General features: G+C 46.4%; 1 protein-coding gene across 1 annotated transcript; it reads left to right on the forward strand.

The window, feature by feature from the left end:
- The first annotated feature begins 971 nt into the window (after positions 1-971).
- On the forward strand, positions 972-23,601 carry TMEM233 (transmembrane protein 233). Its single transcript, XM_063315484.1, has 3 exons — positions 972-1,457; positions 11,837-11,971; positions 22,629-23,601. Exons 1-3 carry the CDS (start codon positions 1,230-1,232, stop codon positions 22,638-22,640), a joined length of 375 nt encoding a protein of 124 aa, XP_063171554.1. The 5' UTR covers positions 972-1,229; the 3' UTR covers positions 22,641-23,601.
- The last annotated feature ends 1,252 nt before the right edge of the window (positions 23,602-24,853 follow it).

Raw genomic sequence — 24,853 nt, forward strand, 5'->3', positions numbered from 1 at the left:
CATTTTTGAACCAAGGTACCTCAAATGGGCTAACTTACAGAATGTGTCCAAAATCTGGGACCTGTGACTCCTGTGGGATAGAAATGTGGCAAATTTTATACAACATTTTATGACATAAAAATTATCATAAAACATTTTACGACATAATACAAAATGTCATAAAACATTTCCTGGGGTCAACTCCTGATGTTTGACTGGGCTTGCAGTTCAGCTTTGGCTACTTTCAAGGCAGATTCATCTCTCGCTGAATGTCTAAGAACTTTTCCAGTCCATTAGAAGCTCCACCATTGTTCAAAGCATTGAGGAATCTGATAAGGAAATACCTCTGAAACGATGACCCAACGGGGCCCGGGTTATCTAGTTTTAAACCAAAGCTAAACAACCAACATTATAATTCAGAGTGTGGAGGAAACCTGGGCAATGTATTTTGTGAACTGTGATGGGTGGCTTAGTGTATAGTGTAAACCCACTCTGCTGTGGTTCATTTAGTAAAAGATGACTAAGGCTTTGTAGGAAAGATCAGTTCCTGCTGGATCCCACCCTGGACAAACCTTATCAAATAGGCTTTGATTTGAGATACAGCCAAGGGCACAGGACCGGGAAATACCCAGGCTGGAGACCAGATGTGAATGTCCCCCACATCTCCAAACAGAGGATAATAAAGTTCTGTATTTATTCACCCCCACCTAAAATCTCTTACATATCCTTTCTTGGACTGTCGCTCAGCCCGAGTAAAAAAGAGAACAAAAAGGGGAAGTCCAGCATCAGCTGGAGAGTGGCCTAGAGGACCTCTGAGGTCCCCCTCCAAGTTCAGGTTCTCCATTCGGGCGCCCCCGCAGCCTTCCGGGGGTGCTCCTCCGCCCCCCTCCCCGCCTTTCCCCGACCCCGATTGGGCCGAAGAGGGCGCTCTTTGGCCAATCAGGCGCCTCTCCCGGTCGAGCCGCTGCTGGGGGGAGCCCGAGGTGGCGCAGGGATCCCGGCGCGCCTTGGCACAGCCCGGCGGAGCGCGGCTTCTCTTCGCCCCGGGAGCGAAACCTGAGCGGTCGTCCGGGGCGAGCCGGGCTTGGCTCGGGCTTTTTTTGGCCGCCGCCGTCCCCGGGCGGGCAGAGAGCGAGGAGGAGGAGGAGGGATGAGACGGGGCTGAGCCAGTTCGGGCGCGCTTCTCTTGCCGGCGTTCCGCTCCCCGCCGTCCGCTCCGCGCAACTTTCCCCGCGCCTCCTCAGGTCCCCATGGCGGGCTCCTCGCCTCCCCCCGCTTACACGGACCTCAAGCGGGGCCTGGACAAGAGCAGCAGCGGCGCGGAGCTCCAGCTGAACGGCGACGAGGGGGCGCCGGGACCCGAGGAGGAGGAGGAGGAGCGGGGCCCCATGCCCAAGAACTACTTGTGGCTCAGCATTTTGTCCTGCTTCTGCCCCGCGTACCCCATCAACATCGCCGCCTTCGTCTTCTCGGTCATGGTGAGCCGGTGGACAGTGCGGGAAAGCGAGGAACCCGCGGACTCTCCTCCGCGCCCTGCCCGAGGTCGCCGGGACTGGCCCGGGCCGCCGGGGAACGACCCGCGCGCCTGGGCACCTCTGCGGACGGGGAGGGGGGGGGAGGAGGAGACCCCGCCCTGGCCCTCCCCTTGCCCCCCGTCCCAAACGCTGCCCCCCCTCCGCCTTCGCTGTCACCCTTTTCCCTTCGCTTTAGGGCAAGGGCGCTTGTGCGCTTTTACGCACGAGGCAGTTCCACTGGGTGTCGGGGGCTAGGCGAGGGGCAGCTGTAGGGACAGGCAGTTTGGGGGCGCGGGGGTGGAGGGCTAAGGGTCGCACTCTCAGGGAGCAAGGGGACGGGTGCTCTGGGTGCTCTGGCACCGTGGATAGTAGCGGGGAAACCAAGAAGGCGCGGCGGGACCGTTTCGGCTCTGCGCTCTTTTTCCTTTGCGAAGGCGCTGCGGCGCTTGGAGCCGCTCCGAGGATCTTAGAAATTGTTGGGGCGCGGATCCCGCGAGTTGCGGCTCGGTCCCGGCTCAGAACAGCGCTAGTTCCGCAATGTGCAACGGGTTAACCTGGTTTGCGTCCCTCAATCTTGCTTAGGAGTCTCCTGTCAGAAATATGCCTGGGTCGGTCTGCTTGACTGCACTTCAACAGCATTATTCGTTTGCGCCCAGCGGCATGGGTGTGGGTGGGGGGGTGCTTTTACCCTAGGTGGCCCCCAGCAAAAGTCCGGTAGTGGACTTGGAGTATTAAAATTGCAAGTGTGGGGATTTTTATAGGAGAGACCCTGAGGGATCCCAAGGGCAGAAAGTCTCCGCTAACCTTCTTGCCACCAAGGGTTGAAATCCATCATAAGCCAGTTATGTACCAAAGAGTCCCTCAAAATCTATGTCTATTTTGGGTCCATCTGGCCTAAAGTCACGGCATATGATTACTATATTATATTCATTTTTTAAAAAGTAAAAGGCATGGAAAAGTGTAACCCTATCTCCATTCATCTTCCAAAATATAACTTTTAGGATGAGCAGAATTGGATAATCTCTGGATTTGCCGCAGTCCAACTTCCATTATCCCAGCCATCATGACCAACAATAATGGGGGAAGCAGGGTGGAGGATGAAAAATTCCACAGCTGGTGCCAGGGCTGTTCACACAAGCAGATGGACTGGTACCACCAATTTCCACTTGGTTATGGATATTCTTAAATGTATACAAACCACTGCAGGGTTGGATGATTTCCAACCTGGGAAAGTAGGAATATCTTGTTACGCAACTATCTTGTTTATTATTTATTTATTTCTACTGTGTTACTTTTCCTGGATCCACTGTGAGATTGACATTCTATGTATCTGGCAGTCCTGTCGAGGTTTGACTTGCTTCTGAATAATTAGAATTAAGCTGTAAAGGTGTATATGGAAAGTGGAGACAGCTTGAAGTTCCCTTTTAATTTCTATTATTTTTCTCTCTTAGCCCTTCTTTTGCCATTTATATGCAAAAGTTCAGATATATCAGCCTTTCTGGTAGCTCCCTACATTCTTGTGTCTTCCCAAATGCTTGCAAGTTTCAAGGATGTCACCCAATGGATCTTAAAATTATGGCCCCATCCAAGAGGTAGAAATAACAGAGTTGAGTGAGATTCTTTAAAAAAAAAAAGAATAATTTCAGATCACCCAGAAGCCATTCACATTCTTCATTCTCTCGAACAACATCACCTGAAAGCAAGAGAGAAAAAATTATTTCTGATTATGAGCTTTAAAGGATTATCAATTGACAGGGAGTTGCCTGAATGATGGTAAGGATTGGCAATCTTCCTTCCCTTCCCGATTTCCACTAGGCACAGTGCTGTTTTATTCCAGGTCTATAGCTTTAAAGACATATAAATTAAGGAAGGGGCATCTCCCCTTAACAGTAATACAGCTAAATGGGTATAATTAAGTTGCTGGCTGGGGAATTCTGGGAGTTGAACTCCACACATCTTAAAGTTGCTAAGGTTGGGAAAGGCTGGTCTTTAGCTCTGGGCTGGCCGGATGGTCTTCTGTCTGGGTGCTAACCAAGGTATATCCCAGTTCTAAAGACAAATGTTCAAGACTTGGCTCTTCCCCAGCCTTTGGGGAGGGCAGCTGAAGCTCCTTCTGAGTTTATATTTTTATTATTGTGCGGTTTTGCTATCCTTTTGCTCCTTTGTTATTGTTAGTATATGGTTTAATGCTATTTTTTTCTGTTTTTCCTTTACATTGTGAATCACCCAGAATCCCTGTGAGTTGGGAGGTGCACAAATTTTAATAATGATAATGATAATGATAATAATAATAATGTGGTTGCAGATATAAACAGAGGGAAATTCAGAATAGGCAGGACAAGTTGTTACCTGGTCATCTCCACTTTCCGGTGGCCAACACAACACTCATGAGCCAGAAAATGTCTGACCCACATTAGATATTTCTACCCCCTTCCCCACCCTGGCATTCCACCCAGCATTCTCCAGATAATAAAGTACACTTCCCAGAATTCCCGGAAACCACATTCCCAGAAACTACACTTCTCAAAATTCTCAGCCAGCTTGGCCACATGCATCCACTGGTATCCCCTTTATACTTCCCAAAAGCAGGGGGTTCAAAATGTTGCATCTTTGGGGGAGGTTAGGAGCAAAATGCCTTAGTCTTATACGCTTCAAGAACCCTTTTTATTCTTAAAACTCCAGACTCCCCCACCCACCCAAAAGGCTGTAGTGTCAGGTTACAGTCTAACCATCCATTTCTTCTCAATCCCCAGTGATTGATTACTGATCGAAGAGAATATTTGTAGCTCCTCAGGACTGTGGAGTCCTGCACTGAAGATGTTGCCTAGTCTGGCAATGAAACGTCTGCAAGAAAACAACCAGGCTCAGAGAGCACCGAGGACGCCACAGTGATCATTGAGGACTAGGGTATTCACGGACAAGTCACACCAAGACAAGGAGCTTCAGAGGAGCAGCTTCCTGTGGGATGCAAGCCTCAGTTGCTACTTGCTTCCCTGTGTGGGATAGTCAGTGCCCTTACACGGAAGAAGCCATTTGACCAAGTTCATTAGAATATTATTTTTTTGTTGTAACCTGCCCAGAGTCCCTCCTTGGAGGGGGGAGGGGGGTGGTGATAAAATTCGATTGTTTATTTATTTATCTATTTATTTAATCAATCTCCCTTTAGGGAAAGCTTGACAAAAAGAATCAAAAGTGCTCCAAGAAAGGAAAATGAGAAAATAAGGCACCTTGTGGCACTTGGCAAGCTTTGATGCCCCACACTAGCTTATAAATTCGAAGCCTTATGTTTCAGTATAATCCCACACCAATGTACGCAGAGTCTTACCCATTTAGAGCGCAGCTGGCGGGGGTGAGGAAGATGCTAGATTCTTCTTGCAGTCCTACTTCTTGGTGGGTGTTTTATATACGTGCTTAAGAGAGTGCGCTGCATTATGTCTGCGTGGAGAGAGAACTGGGCAAAACACCTTCAGGGCATTACAGTGGGGTGGGGGCAATCTGCCCCAAGTGTTTTTCACCTTTTGAACACTTGGCCTGGGTTCAGTTCATGCCTCCATGCTGACCAGTATTTGGTGCCTGAGCTTGTTATCAGCAACCTGCACAAGAGTCGTGAGTAATTCACAACAACAGCCTGAAGCGACTGTTCAGGAGGGGCTTTTGCCCCACCAAAAGGGCTGATGGATTGGCTTTTTGAGCATCAGGGGAGGGGGGGATTGGCCCTCAACTGGTCGCACAAAGCCAGGTGTGGCCTTCAAGCCAACAGAACGTGTGCACCTATGTGCTAAGGGCCCAGGGGCCCAGTGTTAGCGATGGCGTCTTGTAGCCTGGATTCTCTGGGATGGGTGAGCCCAAGAACAGCCCTTATTGTGAATCTGGAGGACGTTGCTCAGGTGTACCATCTTGATTCCTCCAGAGGCATTCATATAATGATGGTCTGTTCCTGCATGACTTCCTTGGGAGTTTGATTGATTGATTGATTACCATTAAATTGAGGCCAACTCTTAGCAACCACATAGACCAACCTTCTCCGGGGTGATCTGTCCCCAGCTTGGTCCTTTGGACCTCCCAACAGTGTGCCTATCACCTCTGTAGTTGCGTCCATCCATGTTGCTGCTGGTCGTCCTCTTCACTTTCCTTCCACCTTATCCTGAATTATAGACTTCTCAAGGAAGCTGGGTCTTCTCATAAAGTGTCCAAAATAAGGTAGTTTGAGCCTGGTCCTTTGTTTTGTCTTGAGGGAGAACTCTGGATTGGTTATTTGATGATCCATTTGTTTAGACAGGCTGTAAAGATGCATTGCTTTCCAGGCTGTTATTCGTGCCTGCTTTTAGTGGTTATTTTAATCTGTGTGAACGCCCTTTGAATGTTCTCTTGTCGTCCTTGTTAAGCTTTCCTTGTCACCATGAATAGAAAGTAGAGTAGAAAGATGGTGTATAAACACAGGAATCGATAAATGTCCCACTTTCTTCTAGCAGACTGGCCATGGCCAGGGTGGTGGAGAAACAGCCACCAACCCTGGTGTCTGTAGTTGACAGATTGTCTAGGCTCCAATACGACAAGTTCCCTTAACCATGGTTTACAAGATTAACCCACAATTGGCTGAGGTTCCTCAACACATACTGCCATACGCTGTGGCTTACCATCATCAGCGTTGCATTTACGGAGTATGGTAAGCCACCAGCAGAGAAACCATGATGCGGCGCAGGATAGGATGTGAGCCCTGTGGGTCTAGAATTTGAGTTTAGAAGCTATAGTAATTCCTCCTGGGCCTCCTGCTTGGGTTATAATCAACCTTTTGCTGTGGTGGTGACGCAATGGGGCTCCCTTGATGGCTCGGGCCACCTTACTTGTGTGAGATGCTGAGAAGAAGGCAGAGGTCCCTCGGGGGTGAGCACCACAAGTCCAGGCTGTGGTTGTGTGCCCTCTGCAGCAGAGTCACACCCTCTCTGCATTGATTCCAGGCAGGGAGTGGGGCTGGGGCCAAAAACAAGGGTAAGGCATTTAGCAGCCCTAATGGACTGCAGTGCACTACTTAGAAAGGACAACGGGCTCTTCTGAAGTACCAGGAGATATGGGGAGCCATGCCAAACCATCTGGGATCTGAGGAACGAGCAGGAAGTGGAAGGATGGAGACAGGACTGGCTAGCAGGGGAGCCCCCCCGGCTCGCCTGTCCCTCTGGGGAAGCAAAGCTTTCTGATTGCAGCGGCTTTGGAGATTTGGGAAGCCCTCCAAGGGGGGCAGACAGTGATGATGCTTTTTCAGGCCAGCATTTAAAGCTGTCCCGTTGGGCGAAATGCACCTGCTGGAAGAACAGATGGTGAGCAAGCTCCAGTCCAGGGTGGCCAAATGTCCCCCTTCTACAGTGCTCTTCTGCACCGCTTAAGGCTTCTCTTTAGTGTTTTCAGCTGCTGCTTCAATCTGGAAACAGCATCCCCCAGGTTTTTCGCTTTTCCCAATTGGGGGATCTCCAAATGGCACAGTCGTTCCATTACCCTGAGCCCCAAAAGCTGAGTTTAGGGGTCCAAACCACAAAGCAGCTGTGTATGCGTAACAGGCACAACCCTGTCAGCCAGCCATCTCAGGGCTGAAGCCATGAGATGCATGCAACCTGTCAAGATACAGGAGCAATCTAAAAGCTGCCTGCAAATTCTTTTGTGGGCTTCTAGTTCCCCAGAATGCTCCTTCCTCCCTCCCTCCCTCCCTCCCTCTCTCTCTCCCATGTACTGATTCATTCATTCAAATTTGTGATAGCTGCCCAACTCCAGCAGACTCTGGGTGGTATACAAAACCAATTCCCACCCTGGTTATTAATGGAAATTGTTTTGGGGGTAGGGGAGTGGATTACAACTGTTCCTGGGGTTTTATATCATGACGTCATTGTTTTGATTTCCTGGTCATGTTTTGTTTTACAGTAATCAGAATGACAGAGAGCTGGCCGAGACTGGAGTCCTTAAAAGTCCTGTAAAATAACAGGAATAAGGAAATAAGATCACACCACCCACATTTTATTTATTTATTTGTTTCTTTGTTTGTTGGGCTCATACGGCTGCCTAGCTCACGTCATGATTCCAGGTGGCTCACACAAGCCATGAAAAGATAGCTCAGACCAGAAGGATCCTTTCACACACACACCCAGGTGCAGCCACACAGCCTACCGGCTCAACCCCCATCTTAGCCCAGTGCTGTGGGGCAGGGACAGGCCTTCACAGCCCTCCAGAAGGCAAACAGGGGCGGGATCCCTCAGATTTCAGGTGGGAGGCTGTCAGCCTTGCAAGTAGTCCAGACAAGAAGCATGCCCAGATGAGCTAATCCTACTTTATTGTAAGGCTGCATTAACAGCATCTTGCAATCTGAAAGTACATTTCTCCCCCTTCGCTTTTACAGCCAAGAAACTAGGGAGGGTCCTTCCGAGATGTTTGCCATTCTCCCATTCCTTTTGGGGGCTCAGCTGCCTCTTACCCACCATTGCCTAGTCTGCGGCTCTTCCCCCGTCTCCCAAGGCCACTCCCACAGACCATCACAGAGGCTGCACCAAAGGGCTGGGGCGGCCCCTGGGAAGGCACACCTCCGAGGTCCCATCAGGTGGCAACATTTAAGGGAGGGGACCAGGAGCGCGCCCACCCTATCTAACCTAGCAGGGTGGGCAGATACCCTCAGGGAGAGGCGGTCCCACAAATAACATTTGGCAGCAGAGGGGCTTCCCACGCCCTTCCCTGACTGTACAGCCTCTAAAATGGGCCAAGATGGTTAAATTGACTTCCTTGATCAGAGTAAAGACAGTATCTATGTTTATTGCTGACTGGAAACCCCTTATAGACTTTTTGCGTGAAACAGAAAAAATGAACATGATTTATGGCTTTGATGATTAGACAGGATAGATTGTAGAAAGAAGAGAGCTGTGTTGTAACCAAAGAGTAAGAGGTAAACTTATAATTGTACTTATAACTGTTGTAAAGAAGATTGGAAGCTACTTCTTTGTATCTTTTTTCTTTTCTATTTTTCTTTTACCTTTTTTTCCCCTTTCTTGCACTTTTAGCCTACTCTTCAATTTCTTTCTTCTTCTCACATTGTATTAGTTTGTATCTTAAAAAAAAATCTTTAATAAAATCTCTATCTCTACCTTTACCTATACCTATATAAAATTAAATGGGCTGGAAAAGATGGCTGCCTCCTGCAGAAGATTCAAAGGGTGGACTGTGGCCCCTGAAACATCCCCCCGCGCCCCCCCCCTGCACTAACACAAGAGCTGGGTTGCTACAACATGGTGGACTCCAAGCCTTCCACCCCCATTTTAGCCTAATGGGTTGTGTGAATCCCCCACCAATGCACTTGACTTCTAGAATTTTGGCAGTGATGCCAATTTATCTGGTGTGGGGGGAAAGCTAGTCTGTGAATGTGACTCTTTGACTGCCATCAGGAGCATCTGCAGGATCTCATCACTTTGGTCCCAATGATAAAAACAGTGTTTTCCAAACTTGGCAGATTTAAGATGTGTGGACTTCAACTCCCAGAATTCCTCAGCCAGCCATGACTGAGCATGCTGGCTGGGGAATTCTGGGAGTTGAAGTCCACGCATTTGGTTGGAGAATTCTGGGAGCTGAAGTCCACATGTCTTAAAGTTGCCAAGCCTGAAAAACACTGGACTAAAGAAACAATGTGACATCACGCTGCAAACTCCGCCCCTTTTTGGCATGTGTGTGATGTTGCAGTGCATGTAGAAAAGGGGTGAGGCTTGCATTGTGTTAGGGGGTTGGACTAGGAGACCTCGAAGGTCCCTTCCAGCCCTGTGATTCTATGATTCAAGTTGCGATTAAACAAACTATGGCTGAGGAAGGTGTGTGAGCCGGGTTTGTGTGTGTTTTCCTGAAAGGGAAGGTACTGAACAACGGAATAAACAATCCAGTATTTCCGCTGTCTTGCTCTTAAATGACCGTGTGTGCTTATCTTAAGGGAGCTTGGCGGAATGCAAGGCGTTGTTGAAAACGCTGTCCGGTATGGGTGGAATGTGATTAGACAGCAAACCATGATATACAGGTGCTTCAGAAGTACACGTGGGGATCATTGATGCCATCTGCACGGGGGTGTTTCAGTCTTTCCCAACCTGGTGCTCTCAGGTTATCTGCAAGGGGGAAACAAAGATGGCTGCCATGGTCATACGATTGAGCTCTGCCTTTGAGTGACTTTTTACAATGGATGTAAAAAACAGGTGGGGCATTGATCACACAGTTGGGGCCACCAGCTTGACTTTGTGACCACCACTCCCTGTGGACACCCAGGATGCCTTCAAATGCAGTTCCCACAGTTGGCTAGGAGTAGTAGGAGCTGCAGCAGTCCTTGTTTAGCAGCTGCCTCGTTTAGCGACCGTTTGCAGTTACGATGGTGATGAACAAGTAACTTTGCAACCAGTCCCCACGTTTACAACCTTTGCAGGTCTATAAAGCAAAGGAAAGCTGAAGTGAGATCGTAAGCACAGTTGCGGCTTCATTTAGCGACCACTTTGCTTAACCACTGAGTTGCTGGTCCCAATTGTGGTCGCTAAACAAGGCTTCCCTGTATTCCAACGCTCTGCAGCTGGAATTCACCAGACTGGAAAGCCTTGGTGCAGACAGGTCGTGACAGTACACCCTGCGCTCCACTCCTGTGCCGGTGGTTTGTCTTGGCTTCACACAGCGTGTGAATTGAGCAGCGATCGGTTTTTTCAACAAACCGCAAAGCTGGTCTGGTGCATGAACCCAGAGAAAATGGCATATTTGAATACATGAGGTTTTTAAAGAGCTTCAGAAATCTTTTCACAAGCCAGATGGAACGGCTGCCTCCGTGCTGTTTCTTCTCAGGATCTAATTACTAATGGCATCAGAGAGATCCAAGATTTCAGGCCTGGCCCGCGGGGCTCGAGGCATCCCTGCGTGCCCAGGCCTTGGTATCTTCTGGCTGTAATGAGATCTATTTCTGCCGAACTGCATTTTCACGTTTAGAAGAAGGCGTGTTCTCGACAGGCTTGAGTAAACTGGCTGCTGTTGTGCTTTCGTGGGGTGTAGTTGGCTTGTGCACGGCTGGCTGCGTGCAATTTTCTTTTATTCCACTTACGAGCTTAAGGCAACCTGTGCATTTCAACCACTGAATATTATTTGCACAACCATCTCAGGGCCCATTTCCTAGGAAGGAGGAGAAATATTTAACGCTGATCTCTTATATTTTTCACACAGGCAAACATGTAGGTTACAGAGAACTCCGGGAATATGATAGGAGTGTGGTCAAACAACACGGGCTGGAGAGGGCATGCCAAGCATCTGTACAGCACCCTTAACCAAGAGTAATTGGACCACAGTTTTCCAATTACTGTAATTTTGTGGTTGGCAGGATCAGCAGAACCACAAACTAATTGCACAGGCTGGATCTCCACAACGTGCTGAACTAACATGTGGTTGGTTCCTTTGCGGTTTGGTGTATTGTGGGAACAGAGCCAAGTTATCAGAGCTGAGTGCACACCACACCTAAGCCAAGATCAAGCCAACCACATTATAGTTTAGAGGGGTGTGTAAACTCAGCCACGTATTTTGATTCTGTACATAGTTATGCAGATCGGTTTCAATGGAGCCATGTTGCGTGAAGTTGGTGCCCGTCGACTGAGTTCAGTATCAGCAGGATTGGAGGAAAAAACGATCCCCTCATCCTCTGGAGAGAGGCTGGTCCTTCACCCGTCTCTCAGCTCTTTCTCGCCAGCGTCTCCTTCAGCAGGAATCCACAGGCTTCTGGGCCCCACCGATTTTTGACAGTCTGGTTTCAACTTGGTGGGAGACAGCGTAGGTTTGCTCTCCGGAATAGCCACCATTCAGCCACGGTTTTTATGAAGGGGGAAGATGCCAGGAGAGAACCACTAGAGGGCAATCAAGAAGTACAGGAGTGCTTTCTGAGTCTCTCTGCTGCCATCTAGGGAGTCATCTGGATTTTTTGTAGCCCAAATACGGCAGCTCTAGGAGAGGCTACAGAGAAATGAATCTGCTGTGGACTTTTGGAGCTGACATTTTAGCACCGCGTCTCCTTCTTTCCCTTTCCCTTCCTTCCATTATTTCTACTTTGAGCATACATAATCTTTTTACTTCGTACCCCACCCAAAGTGTTTAGATAATTGGTGCTTATATCAAATCTAACAAGTAATAAATATCTATTATTAATTTCTGATGCAAAAGGAGGCATTCCATATTCCAGGGAAACCAGATGGCCTCCCAAGTAAAGTAGTTTGTGAAAACTGTTCTGTGCAGAAGTCCCCGGTGGGTCTTGACCTCCTCGGTAACAGAATGGGTACAGTGCAGGTTGGTATGTTGCCTTCTTGTTTCTTCTGCAGGCGCTAAACAGCTACACTCAAGGAGACATAGAAGGGTCGAGGAGGCTGGGCCACACCGCGCTGGTGGTCGCCATTGCGTCCATTCTCATCGGTCTCCTGATGATTGCAGTCCTTTGTATTGTCCATTATACTACGGTAAGCCAGCTCTGGTCGTATATGGCTTGTATTTAATTCTCCTCAGCCTGGTGCCCTCCATATGTGGTGGGACTACAATGCCTATCATCACCAGCCAGCCCAGCCTAGGGCAGTGATGAGAATTGGAGTCCCAACACAGCTGACAAGTGGTAGATTTCTCAACACAACTGACTGTCTCAATTCTCCCTGGTTTTTGATGGTTTTTCTCAGCCTTAGTCGGAGCTGGGGATCAACCCTCTCACCTTGTGCATGGGGACTGAATGTTATGCCTTGGTTCTGCCCCAGGAATAATGGCTCACCCAGCTGGAAGCTGTTTATCTAGGGGCAGTACTTCTATAGCAATTCAAGCGTTCGGAGAGATTTCATGCTGATTTAGCAGTGCTCACAAGGTGCTTTCAGCTGTGTGTTATGGGAGGGCTTAGAATTGCCTAGCAAAGTGGTACCCAAAGTGGGATTTCCACATCTCACACCTTGCTTCACAGGTGAGCCATTTGGCTACAGGGAACATGGGTGTTTGATTACAATAGTGTTAATCAAATCACAGAACCATGAATGAGTCAAGAGGAAGGAAAAGACTAAGGAAGCTGGGGTTGGATGGCCTTGATGAGATCCTCAGAAAGAAAAAGGTGGATAGTCTAAAGAAAAAAAAGTTGTGTGTGAGGTGGTGTGATGGGGTGAAAGGAAAGATGATTTGCCAGGACCAAAAAAAAAAAAAAATAGAGGGAGGTCTAGTGAATAGGGTTGGTGCAAATTAGATCTAGCTAAGTTTCCTTTTCTTTACTGTTACTTCTGGCTTTGAATTTCCTTTGCTCACTATTTCTTGTTTTCTGGGCTTGCCCAGAAAGGGAATAGAGGGATGGGTTTATGGATGTCATAAATAGGAAATGCCCCAAGTTAGTACATTCTTGATTGCATCCCCCTCAGTCCTGCCTTTGAGTTTCACAGGACTATCTTGCTAACCCAACTCTATGGTTAGGTAGATGCTAGAGAGGTAGCAGATGCCTGCTCCATCAGGGCTTCTGCCAAGTGGATTGGAGACAGTCTAGGCTAGTGTTTCTCAAACTCAGCATGCTGGCTGGGGAATTCTGGGAGCTGAAGTCCACACATCTTAAAGTTGCCGAGGTTGAAAAACACTGGTCTAGGCCAAAGGAAGCAGTTAAGGACAAGTGAACAAAGCAGGTTTTTTGGAAGCATATTCAGTATCTTGGGTAGCAATTACAAGTACGCCAGAGCACTAGAAGGCTTATGGGTCTCTCTTATGGGTCTCTCTTATGCTCAGCAGAACCAAGTCAAGTGCTCAGGGGCTGACTCTGGGTCAATCTCTTCCAGGCTAGCCTAACGAACAGGGCAGTTGTGATAAAAGAAGGGGAGATCCTCATATAAGCTGCCTTAAGCTCTCCAGAGAAAAAGGAGAATGCAATGCAACAAATGTAGCATGCCCCAATCTGCTGTCCTTCAGATGGGGTGGACGTTTGATTCTCCCACCAGCACATAAAGAACAGCCCCCAGCCTTACCAAATGGGCCCACCTCTGGAGGTGTGGATGATGTAAAACTGGCCCCAAATAATAACTTTCTTCCCCTGCCCCACATTGTTATTACACATTATTTCCATTCCTGTCTCCTGTTCCTCTCGTAAGGCAGTGCTCTAGGGATGGGTGTACTGTATCCGTCTGTCATGAGTAAGGATGGCGAGCAGGGGGCTCCCACCCAGACTGTCAAGCGCATGCGTAGCACTGAGGAACTGTTCAGCCATTCAAAGAGACACAGATCGGGACCGCCTTAACCTTTGGGGTTTATATGGCTGGGTTTTTCCCACGCTTCCTCAGTTTGTTAGGATTCTTGTTAAGTACTACTAATAAATATTAGAGACCAAGTCATTGTCTCAGTGTGTTTCCTGGTAATCAGGACACCGTCCCTGTTCAATAAATATATTGTTCATTATTACATGCTGTTGGTTTTAATCTTCTGTGCACTGCCCCGAGTCACTGCTACGAGACGGGCGGCTATATACTTTGATTCAAGCAATCAGTAATACTTTGATTTCAACTATGTCAACCCCATTGCTAATTATCTTAGCCTTTTGACCACCCTCCCTGTGTAGAGGGAAGAGGGAATGGCCTTGAGGGACAGGAAGAAAATCCGCTTCCAAGGCAATGGTCAGATAAAAGGGGGCTGAGCCCCGGCCAAGAAAGTAATGTGAGTAAACATCTCAGAGCAGCCCCTCCCTAGTTCTCATGAAGATGAAGGGAGGGGGAGAGAAGCTTATTCCAACTTGCAAGATTCTGTTAATACATCTGTTGCAGTAAAAGTAGTATTGACTTACATGACATCGGTTTCTTAGTCTGGTCTACCTTGAACAGCTGACATCACAATAGGCCACCGAAAAAGATTAGGGGTGGTCAGCTTCAAATGATGGGGTCAAAGAGAGTTTACTTGCTTTGTCACAGGAGTAGGGAATAGTGGCCCTCTGCGCACTGCGCACCAATTTCTCAACCATCAAGCTTTATCGTTGGTGATCAGGGGGTGATGGAATTTGTAATTCAGCAACACTGGGAAGGTTTCAAGATTTTCCTCTGTCCTCTTCTTCCTCTCCCATTATCTCTTATTTCAAAATTGGATCTGAGGCAATGCTTCCGATTATTGTCAATGGAAAGCTAACTTCTCTGGCAAATAGGGCACCGTTAGGATCAGCAGAGAAATGAAATTAGCATTATTTTTCCATTAAGCTGGCCGAGGCCCGATTATTAATGCAAAATCTCAGTAGCCGAGGGAATTGAAAGAGCAGCTAAAAACCCTGCAGCGCGAGCCCACGGTTTTTTGAGTGCACTTCTATCAAATTATCAACGCTTTAAAGCAAAAAGCATTTGTTTACCTATAACATCATCAAAAGAAACAGAACGAAGAGCAACGGAATACTTTTAGGAGGTAAAACACAAGGTTAGTCCATAAGGGGAATAAATTCCAACATGGACTGCTGAACAATTCAACTGTTATGGCCATCCACAATCCCCTCACCCCGAGTTGATTTTTCTGTGCTGTATTCTGTCCAAAAGCACTTTTTCTTTCCAAGGTTAAGTGCAAACGTTCATAAAAAGTCCCAGGTGGTTCTGCAGTTGGGCCCATCAAGAAGCATAGCATGGATTGACCAGGACAGCTAAGAATGCCCTTTCTCCAAGCAAACAAGTGGGAGGAGCTGGGTTGTTTGCCCATTTGTTTGTTTGTTTATTTACTTGCTATGGTAACATGGGTGGAGAAAATACATACACTTACCAGTGGGGCTGAAAAGCATTTAAAATCAGAGTCTGTCTGTCTGTCTATCATTATCTATTGTCTGTCTGTCTATCTAGCTATCTCTGTATATCATCTTTATCCTCTATCATCTACCTATCTATATCTATATCTATATCTATGTCTGTCTGTCTGTCTATCTATCTATCTATCTATCATTATCTACCTACCTATCTTATCCTGTATTATCTATCTATCTATCTATCTATCTATCTATCTATCTATCTATCTATCTATCTATCTATCTTCTACCTACCTTATCCTGTATTATCTATCTATCTATCTATCTATCTATCTTCTACCTACCTATCTTATCCTGTATTTATTATCTATCTATCTGTCTGTCTGTCTGTCTATCTATCTATCATTATCTACCTACCTATCTTATCCTGTATTATCTATCTATCTATCTATCTATCTATCTATCTATCTATCTATCTATCTATCTTCTTACCTATCTTATCCTGTATTTATTATCTATCTATCTATCTATCTATCATCTATCTATCTATCTATCTATCTATCTATCTATCTATCTATCTATCATTATCTACCTACCTATCTTATCCTGTATTTATTATCTATCTATCTATCTATCTATCTATCTATCTATCTATCTATCTATCTATCTATCTATCTATCTATCTTCTACCTACCTATCTTATCCTGTATTTATTATCTATCTATCTATCTATCTATCTATCTATCTATCTATCTATCTATCATCTATCTATCTATCTATCTATCATTTATCATCTATCTATCCTATCATCTATCATCTATCTATCATCTATCATCTATCTCTATCTCTGTCTCTATCTATCTATCACAATCTACTGAAAGCATTTCCATGCCTGCCACCTAAGACAACGTAGCTCTGAGGTGGCAGCCACGTAAATGCTTTCAGTATACTTGGGCTGACTTCTTTCTTTGCTACAGATATAAGTATACATTTGCATTAAACTCTTACTAAGTCAGTGTTTCTCAACCTTGGCTGGGGAGTTCTGGGAGTGGAAGTCCAGGCCTCTTAAAGTTGCCAAGGCTGAGAAACACTGCTCTAAGTTCACAACATAGCTTTCATTGATTCTATTGCCCATTGTTATTTCCAGTGATCAAATCCAGATAATCATGCTTTCATTTTTTTCTGTTTCACGCAAAAAGTCCAAAAGGGGTTTCCAGGTAACATTAAACATCTGCTTCGCTTTTCTTGTGGCAGGTGCCGAATCTAAGTTTCTTGGTGCAGCTCTGGGGATTATTTGGCAGTGAATTCAGGCTGCGTTTCCCTCTGAAGCCCGGAGAGAGCAAGATCTGTCTTGCTGCCTCCTGGCAGCTTTCACAAACACATTGGCATCAGCAGGCAGCAGTTGTCCCAGCCAAGGGTAGAGTTACCAGCTGTCCCAAACAGGTTCAAGGGGCAGCTCGGGAACGTGGGGGCAGAGGGACTTGTCCCAAGATGTCTCCAAGCCCAGGGAGAGGGACACAAACTGTTGACTGCTTCATGGCCTTAGCAGTCTTTTTTCTTTTTTTAGTTTCCAAGGCAGAATTCCCAAGAAACAGGGATAATTTCAGGAATAAAGCCTGAATGTCTTCAATTAAAGTACATTATAGACAGCTAGTTGAATTAGCAAGACCTGCGAGCTGTTTCTAGGTTGTTTTGGGGAAAAGGGGATTTAAAGCCAAATGGAGGTACAGGTAGTCCTCACTTAACAACCATTATTGAGACCAAAATTTTGGTTGCAAAGCGAGATAGTCATTAAGTGAATCTGACCTGATTTTATGACCTTTTTTGCAGAGGTCATTAAGTGAATCGCTGCAGTCATTAAGCAAACTGTGTGGTCATTAAGCAAATCATGCAGTTCCCCATTGATTTTGCTTGCCAGAAGCCAGCCAGGAAGGTCAAAAATGGTGATGATATGACCATGGGATGCTGCAATGGTTATAAATGTGAACCAGTTGCCAAGCACCCAAATTTTGATCACGTGACTGCAGGAACGCTGCAACAGTCATAAGTGTGAGCACCGGTTGTAACTGGGTTTTTTCAGCACCATCATAAGTCCGAACCATCACTAAACGAATGGTCAATAAGTGAGGACTACCTGTACTTTTCTTCTGACAATAAATGGTAAAGCGTATTTATTTTGCAGGCTGGTTTGTTTCTTTCTTATAATTTAGTTAATTTCTAAAGTGGGGTTTTGTTTCTTTGTTTTCGAATGGACAGATGCAGAGTGTTCCTTGCGTCCCCCAACAAACTCAGATTTATTCTTCCCTTTTGAAAAGTAATAATAAAATTACTGTAGAGCAGAACAAATGAGCAACCGTTACATGGCAGGCTTCCAGTTATTCATTTTTGTAAGTGAATGTGGTCATCCGTTGAAGTTTTTACAGATAATATGTGGCAATAATTATCTATAAAAACTTTGACGGATGACCAAATTAGTTTTTGGCTAAAAATAAGGCTGAACCAGGCCATATTGTCTTGTCTCAAATTTGGGAGAGCCATTGCTAAGCCATAGTTTATTTGTGGGTTAAACCACAGTTGGCTGGAGTCACACATGGCATCAGGCCACATATTATGGCTTACTACATCCAGTTGGGTGGGATTGTGCAGCATATTAAGTCACCGTCACACTCAACAAGCTGTATCCACAATGCGTGAGCCCAGCTTATGAATGAAACTGGATAAATTCCAGGGCAGAGGGATTGTCTGTGGATATGTGGGAACTCTTGAGAAACATCAGAATCAATGATAGGAGGAAGGAAAAAAGGAAAGAAGGAGGAAGGGGGGAGGAAGGGAGGGAGGGAGGAGAACAAAGAAGGAGGGAGGGAGAAAGGAGGAGGGAGGGATGGAAAAGGAAGGAAGGAAGGAGGAAAGAAGAACAAAGAAGGAGGGAGGGAGAAAGGAAGGAGGGAGGGATGGAAAAGGAAGGAAGGAAACGAGTGAGGAAAGAAGAAGGAGAACAAAGAAGGAGGGAGGGAAAAAAGGGAGGGATGGAAAAGGAAGGAAGGGAAGGAAGGAAGGAAGGAAGGAAAGGAAGGAAGGAAGGAAGGAAGGAAGAGAACAAAGAAGGAGGGAGGGAGAAAGGAAGGAGGGAGGGATGGAAAAGGAAGGAAGGAAGGAAACGAGTGAGAAAAGAAGAAGGAGAACAAAGAAGGAGGGAGGGAGAAAGGAAGGAAGGAAGGACAAAGTCAGAGGAAGCAAGGAAGGAAGAGTTCCTAGAAATGTCCTGTAAGTTTCTAGCTCTCAGCAGAATTAAGCATTAGAAAAGAGCGATGGTTTCAGAAGCCAGAAGTCCACCCAAGGATCAGGCCCATCCAAGCCAGGCTGAAAGGCCACCAGCAGGGGAAGAAGCAGAGGCCTTGCGTTTGGCCTCTAGCACTTGCCAATCTGGACGGCCGTTGCCTGGTCAATAGGATTCCCTCTGGGCGGAAACCCGTTTCAGTGCTAAGCATAATGCCTAAATACGCACGGATATCGGTGCAGAGCTGCACAACTCCCAAAGACCTCGCCCCTGCCCCTAATACCCATTGAAAAGCTGTGGCCAAATTCTGAGTTTTAATCCTGATTTTTAATGTTGATTCTTCCCCCTCCCCTACTTTCTGGAAGGTCCTGACCGGGGAATTTGGAAACTTGCATGCTTTTCTGTGCCAAATGAGTTGGTCCGAATAAAGGTATTACTGATCTGTGGACTTTGGATCCCCCCCGCCGCCCCCTGATGGATCACAATGACAATTCTTGCTCAGTCTGATTATGACTGGAGTGGGAAATTGTCCTGAGTAATTATATGAATTGCACTCAATTAATTTTCATGACACTTCCATCAACTCCCATTCCCTTCTGGGTGGGCACTGCCCACTTTGGGATCTAGATTCTCAACCGGCCACTCTGCCCACTCTTGTCTTGAAGGATTCATCTCTAAATTAGCATATGCAGATATAAGGCTGATTGCTGTCTTCTTCTCCCCTCTTTTGGGGGTGGGTGTGTAAATAGCCACCCATGCCTTTTTCTTGGGAATATGCAGCTCTGTTCACATGACACAAATAATCCAGCCAACCACTTTCCTAGGCGGTGTAGCACCTGATCTGGGATGACCACATGGGCATTTTTTTTTCAGACCTTCCAGCAACCCCAAATAGGGTGGGAGGCTGTGACTTCTCTATTTTCTTTTAATTCTTTCCCCATCCAAAGTGGGGAAAATCCACAGTGGGTCAATTGGGGTGATCGCCACTGTAGACAGGGACACGCACCTTACCCATGTTTGCCTTGTTTCTGCACCTCCCAGGTTGCAGATGGAAGCCAATATGAACACAAAGATGGAGTAGCCTAGAGAAGCCCCATTTTCCCAGGGCCTCTCTAGGACTATCTAGACATTGGAAAGGACAGTGAACCCTCTGGTGCAGTGTGTCTCAACCTTGGCAGCTTGAAGATGGGGGGACTTCAACTCCCAGAATTCTGGGCGTTGAAGTCCCCCCATCTTCAAGCTGCCAAGGTTGAGACACACTGCTTTGGTGAGATGTTCACAAGGTTCAGAAGTGTGCATGGAGTGGAGTTATTTTAACCCTATGCAAAACTGGGCCTGTTTGGAATTGACTCAAACTCAGGATTAGTTGACTGGGTCGACTGACCCCTTTGTTAGTGTCCCCACAACGCCGTTACTACAATCATACAACAGTAATGACACATTTTGGACCAATGTGGACCAATCACGTGCAACTATTTGAGGGGTGGGTATTCATTGCACCTTTGATTTGCCAGTCATCAAGAAGGGCATTTGTCCCAAAATGATATCCAAGCAAGCTTTTCAAGGTCCAGAGTCTAGGCAACCTGCAGAAGGCATCTGTAGGATCCAATGCTTTCATCCAGGGGTGCCTGCAGTGTGTGGTCCAAAGAGTCACGATGGAGGCTTTGATGGTGCAAGGCCCATTAAAGAAAGTGTGGGTGGTCACTGTCTTGACATTTTGGACCTTGTCCTGCAGTCAAAATGCCAAAAACAGCATCGTGCTGCAAACTCCACCCCTCTCAACTTGGCAGTGACACTGTGACACATAGAAACGGGCAGAGCTTGACATGCAATGCTGCGTCCATGATTTGACCTCTTGGGAACGGCTCTGTGTGGGTTGCACCCGCACCGGGATGGGATTGTGAGTTTGGGGGCTTCCAAGCCAAGTTCTGTGACGCTCCGAAACCTGCTAGCCTATCCCCATAGTCAAGGAACTTTTGTTATAAATGTACACATTGAGGAAGCAGTTGTGTTCTTAATGCACATTTAATTATGTTTTTAATTGTGTTTTCATTCCATTCTTCTCTGCCTTGAGCACCATCTGTTGGTGGAAAGGGGGAAAGTCACGTTCAGAACTAAATAACAAAGACAGGAGAGACCCAACACTGTCCTGAAATACCTTCTCCTAACCAGCTTCTTAGAGGCTTGGCCAGGCCAGGCTGCAGCAGCCCTCAGCCAGAAGCACATTTGAAGGCAGGTCCCTTCCAGCTGTTGAGAACAAACAACTTTTTGCGGCAGCCAGTTGCCGATCAATGCCCATTTCTCTCCATCAATAAGGGAAGGGTGACGTTCCAACAGCTAAAGTGTTGCTGAGTTTGCAGCAGGATTTCACCTCTGGCAATTGTGAACCAACGTGTTGTTTCAGATATGGGAACTGACTTGCTCCGTCCGGCAAACAGCAGAGTGGGCAGGCCAGTTTGATGGTTATATTTTCTGATGGACAACCACAGCTTTTTTTGCACTTCTCATTACCCAAAGTTGTTTGGGGGGGAGAAACAGATCCGTCTTCCTCTCATGAACCATCAGATCTTCTGCTCTGCCCTGGGAGAAATGAGGTCAGGATGGTGGGGTTGCTCTGTTGGGTTCGTACAGGGTGAGCGTTACGTTTTCTCTTCACCAAAAGAATCAATGGCTTGGCCTTGAAGAAATTTGAACTCCAGCTGGTACAAATTTGCATCTTACCCTGGCTCTTCTTTCTTATGAGCAATCTCCCTGTGGCTGCAGGTTCTCCATCTCCGGAGGTTTTTAAGAAGAGGCTGGCCAACCACCTCTCAAGGATAATTTAACTGGTTTTCCTGCACATTCCACAAGGTTGGACCAGATCAGTGTTTTTCAAACTTGGTAACTTTAAGATGGGTGGACTCAACTCCCAGAATTCTGGGAGTTGAAGTCCACCCATCTTAAAGTTGCCAAGTTTGACAAACACCGGACTAGATGATCCGTGGGGGCCCTTCCAACTCTTCAGATCTATGCTTTTATGTTCAGAACTCAAAAACCTGATGTTCCCCTTGGTAGTGGTTTGATTAATTGCTTTGTGGTGATTCCATCAACTCAAAGAGCGCCTTTAATTAAGGGAGCAGAAGATTGCACATTTTTGAAGGTTAGCGTGGGTGCTAATGAAGGGTCCGGTGGCAAATGCTAAGGCATTTCATGAGGGGTGAGATCCCTGCAAAAAAGTTTCCTGTGGTTGGAGTTCCTTGGGTTAGAAAACAGGCATCTGATTGCAAAGGGAGCACCATGGTACAAGCAAATAGCATTACGCATGCAATTTTCCATCATGCTGAAATTGAGTTACCAAGAAAGCTGAAGGCTGGGAGGTTTTGGACAGACTCAAGGGAGTCCTAATTCAGCGATGCTTGGAAGAACCTCTGCTTGAGGCTGATTGTGATTTACCAGAATAGCTTGGGGGCCCACAGAGGCATTCTTAGAACATGAAAATGGGCAGCTGCGAGCGAAACTGCTTGGAAAAGTGCCCGCTTGCACAAAGAAGACAGCAGTGGGCTGGCATGATAACCTTCTGGCAGAAAGTCACCTCGCTATTTGCACAGGAGCGGCTCAAGCTGTCTTCTGGTCAGTTGGCAACCCCGGTGGGATAGTTTCTCCAGTCTCAGCTGTTGCCACAGTTGGGTGCTGGGTCATCCTTGGTGCTCCAAGGTCACACTACAGTGTCTCCAGGAATGGCCTAAGGGGAGCCTGATGGCATATTCCATGTTAAAGGCAGCGGGTTTTATGAAAACATTGAAGCCAAAAAGAAAAGCATCCAACATTAGCAAACTTTGAGCCATTTCCTGACAACGGGGTTTCGTATTGATTTTTTGAGATTACCCTGATGCATAATTCAGCTTTTAGTGTTGGGGAGGTGACATCTGTCAACGGAAACTTAATGCTTTTGATTCAAAAGTGCACCAAGCCGCTAATGCAGGGAGTTGTTTGTTTAATGGGAACAAGAACCATTAAATAATGTGTCCATTAGGCCTTGCGGATGAATAATTTACTTCATCAAACTCTCTCTCAATCTCTCTGCCTCTCCCTCCCCTCCCCTGGGTTTCCCCATCTTTATTTATTTATTTATTTATTTCCTGCAATGCAGCACACCATCTGAATTCAAAGACTCGGATGTGAAAGCTTACCATCTTCAAGCCTGTGGGACGGGGTCTGTCCTATGAAGAAAGGAAAATGTGGACGGCTAACAAACCGCCCCAGATCTTTTAATCCGGGAGGTTTGGTTTAATCCTACAAACCTGGTTCAAGGCACGGGTGAAAATCTCAAGTGACTGCTGGTTGGGATGCTACAGTATGTGTCAAGATTAGCAGTCCCCTCCAAAAAGAACCAAAACAGGAAAAAGAAAAAAAAATACCTGTCTTTCTTAAAGAATGTCTTTATGGAACTTCCTTTTTTCCCTTTTGCAATCCCACAACTCCATTTTCACGCACGCCAGAAGTGTAACCTGTAGCTCACCTCCCCTGTCCTAGGCTTTTGCACTCAAGCCATCCATTGGATGTCTCCCAGGCTGGAGACCTTTGCTTGGCTGAACTTTCTGGATTGGTGATGGATGCAAGACCTGACCAGACAATGTTAGAGGAGGTGGTGGTCTCCTTGGACTTTTGGCTTCCACCTGCAAACCCAGGTTAGCACCTCAGGACACTAGGGATGAATGCATCCATAGGACATGTCTGCACAAAGTGGATTTCTTCAATCTCCAGATCACCTTCTCTGCTGTGCACCCCTGATGAGTCTTCTCTTGGGGGAAAACTGAAAATGCTCTATTTTGTAAATGTGCTAGCTTGCCAAGGTCTTGACTCCTGTCCTAGAATGAACTTTTTTCCCCTGCATTACCTCGTCTCCAGTCCAACGATAAGGACATCCCTTTTTCTCCTCAAAACTGGCCCCACTCTTCTTTCTTTCTTTCTTTCTTTCTTTCTTTCTTTCTTTCTTTCTTTCTTTCTTTCTTTCTTTCTTTCTTTCTTTTTTTCTTCCTTCCTTCCTTCCTTCCTTCCTTCCTTCTTTCTTTCTTTCTTTCTTTCTTTCTTTCTTTCTTTCTTTCTTTCTTTCTTTCTTTCTTTCTTTTGGCAGGAATGTGTCTGACTTTCTCTTTACAATGTCTGTAATGCATCTGTTTTGATCATGCCTCTTTCCAATGGTTGTACTCATCTGTCTGTGAGTTGTATGAAGCATGTATTATCCAGAAAACAATGACTCCTTGGTGGCTAGCTGCAGTAATTAGGGTGGCCTGGGGGCGGGGAGGGGGGATAAACCAGTCACTTTCTGTGTCTTTTTGGGTGACTTGATCGGCAGAAGGAACAGCTTGAAAATTAAAGTTATTGCCTGCTCCTTGAACTTCTGCTAAAGAGACAGTTTTGGAGGTTACCCTGGGAAGTTGACAAACTTTGGGGGATGGGGGGGAACTGAAGGAGGAACTGAAATTCAGACACAATAATCAGTTGTTTAGCATGTTGTTACCATGAAGGAATCTTTCCTTTTGTAGTGCTGGATCCAGAAATTCTTGGGTAGAATGGCAACGAGGAATGTAATGCCTCCCTGTTTAAAAGCACAGGTATATGGAAAGATTCAGCCATTCCACCTACCTTTTTTAAGGTGATCTCGTGGCTGTGAGCAAAGGGGATAAAAGCCCCTTGGTCAGGTTGCAGAATTAAAAAAAAAAAGTCCTGCTTCTCAAGGAAAACAAAGAATAAACTTGCATTGGTTTGTATATTCCGTTGTTCCATCATTTCAGTATAGATGTGGAGACCAGCTGGGTGAGGAGCAACGACAGGGATTCTTACAGGAGCAACCCCAAAAGTTTCAGGGATCAGGGAAGGGGGGCCAGGACTGGAAAAGAGGCAGAAAGGAGCAGTAAAAGCAATGCCAGGTCAAGATGCCTGCTCTAGAGTAAGCCGCCAGCTTGGAACAGAGTTAACCAACCAGGTAGACTTCCCTGTTGACTCAGAATTAAATCCCACTGGCTGGGGCCACACACGACATTTCCGCTTCCAACTGGCTTAAGAAAACGCAGCAGCTGACCACCTGCACTCCGTCCAAACGTACACAGTGGTGATACAGTATGGCTTATGATTCAAACGACGTGCAAAAACTGGATTCTCCTGATCCCATGAAAACACAAACCACCCAGTCCTAATTTGCACTAGTCTAGCATGTTGGGTGAACTTGGCCACTGGGTTTACGGAATGCATTCAAGATGAGTCCACAAAGAATTGCCATCTAAGGACGGGAGGATCCATGGTGAACCCAAGCGATTGTAATTTTGTATTGTTTTCCTTTGGCTTCCTACATTATGTGACGTTTGCCATCGGAAT

This window comes from Candoia aspera, chromosome 15, assembly GCF_035149785.1.
Source record: "Candoia aspera isolate rCanAsp1 chromosome 15, rCanAsp1.hap2, whole genome shotgun sequence".
Taxonomy (NCBI): domain Eukaryota; kingdom Metazoa; phylum Chordata; class Lepidosauria; order Squamata; family Boidae; genus Candoia; species Candoia aspera.

Coding starts and splice junctions, on each gene's coding strand:
- TMEM233 (XM_063315484.1), top strand. CDS start 1,230: ATGGCGGGCTCCTCGCCTCCCCCCGCTTACACGGACCTCAAGCGGGGC. Junction 1,458..11,836: donor CCTTCGTCTTCTCGGTCATG/GTGAGCCGGTGG, acceptor TTTCTTCTGCAG/GCGCTAAACAGCTACACTCA.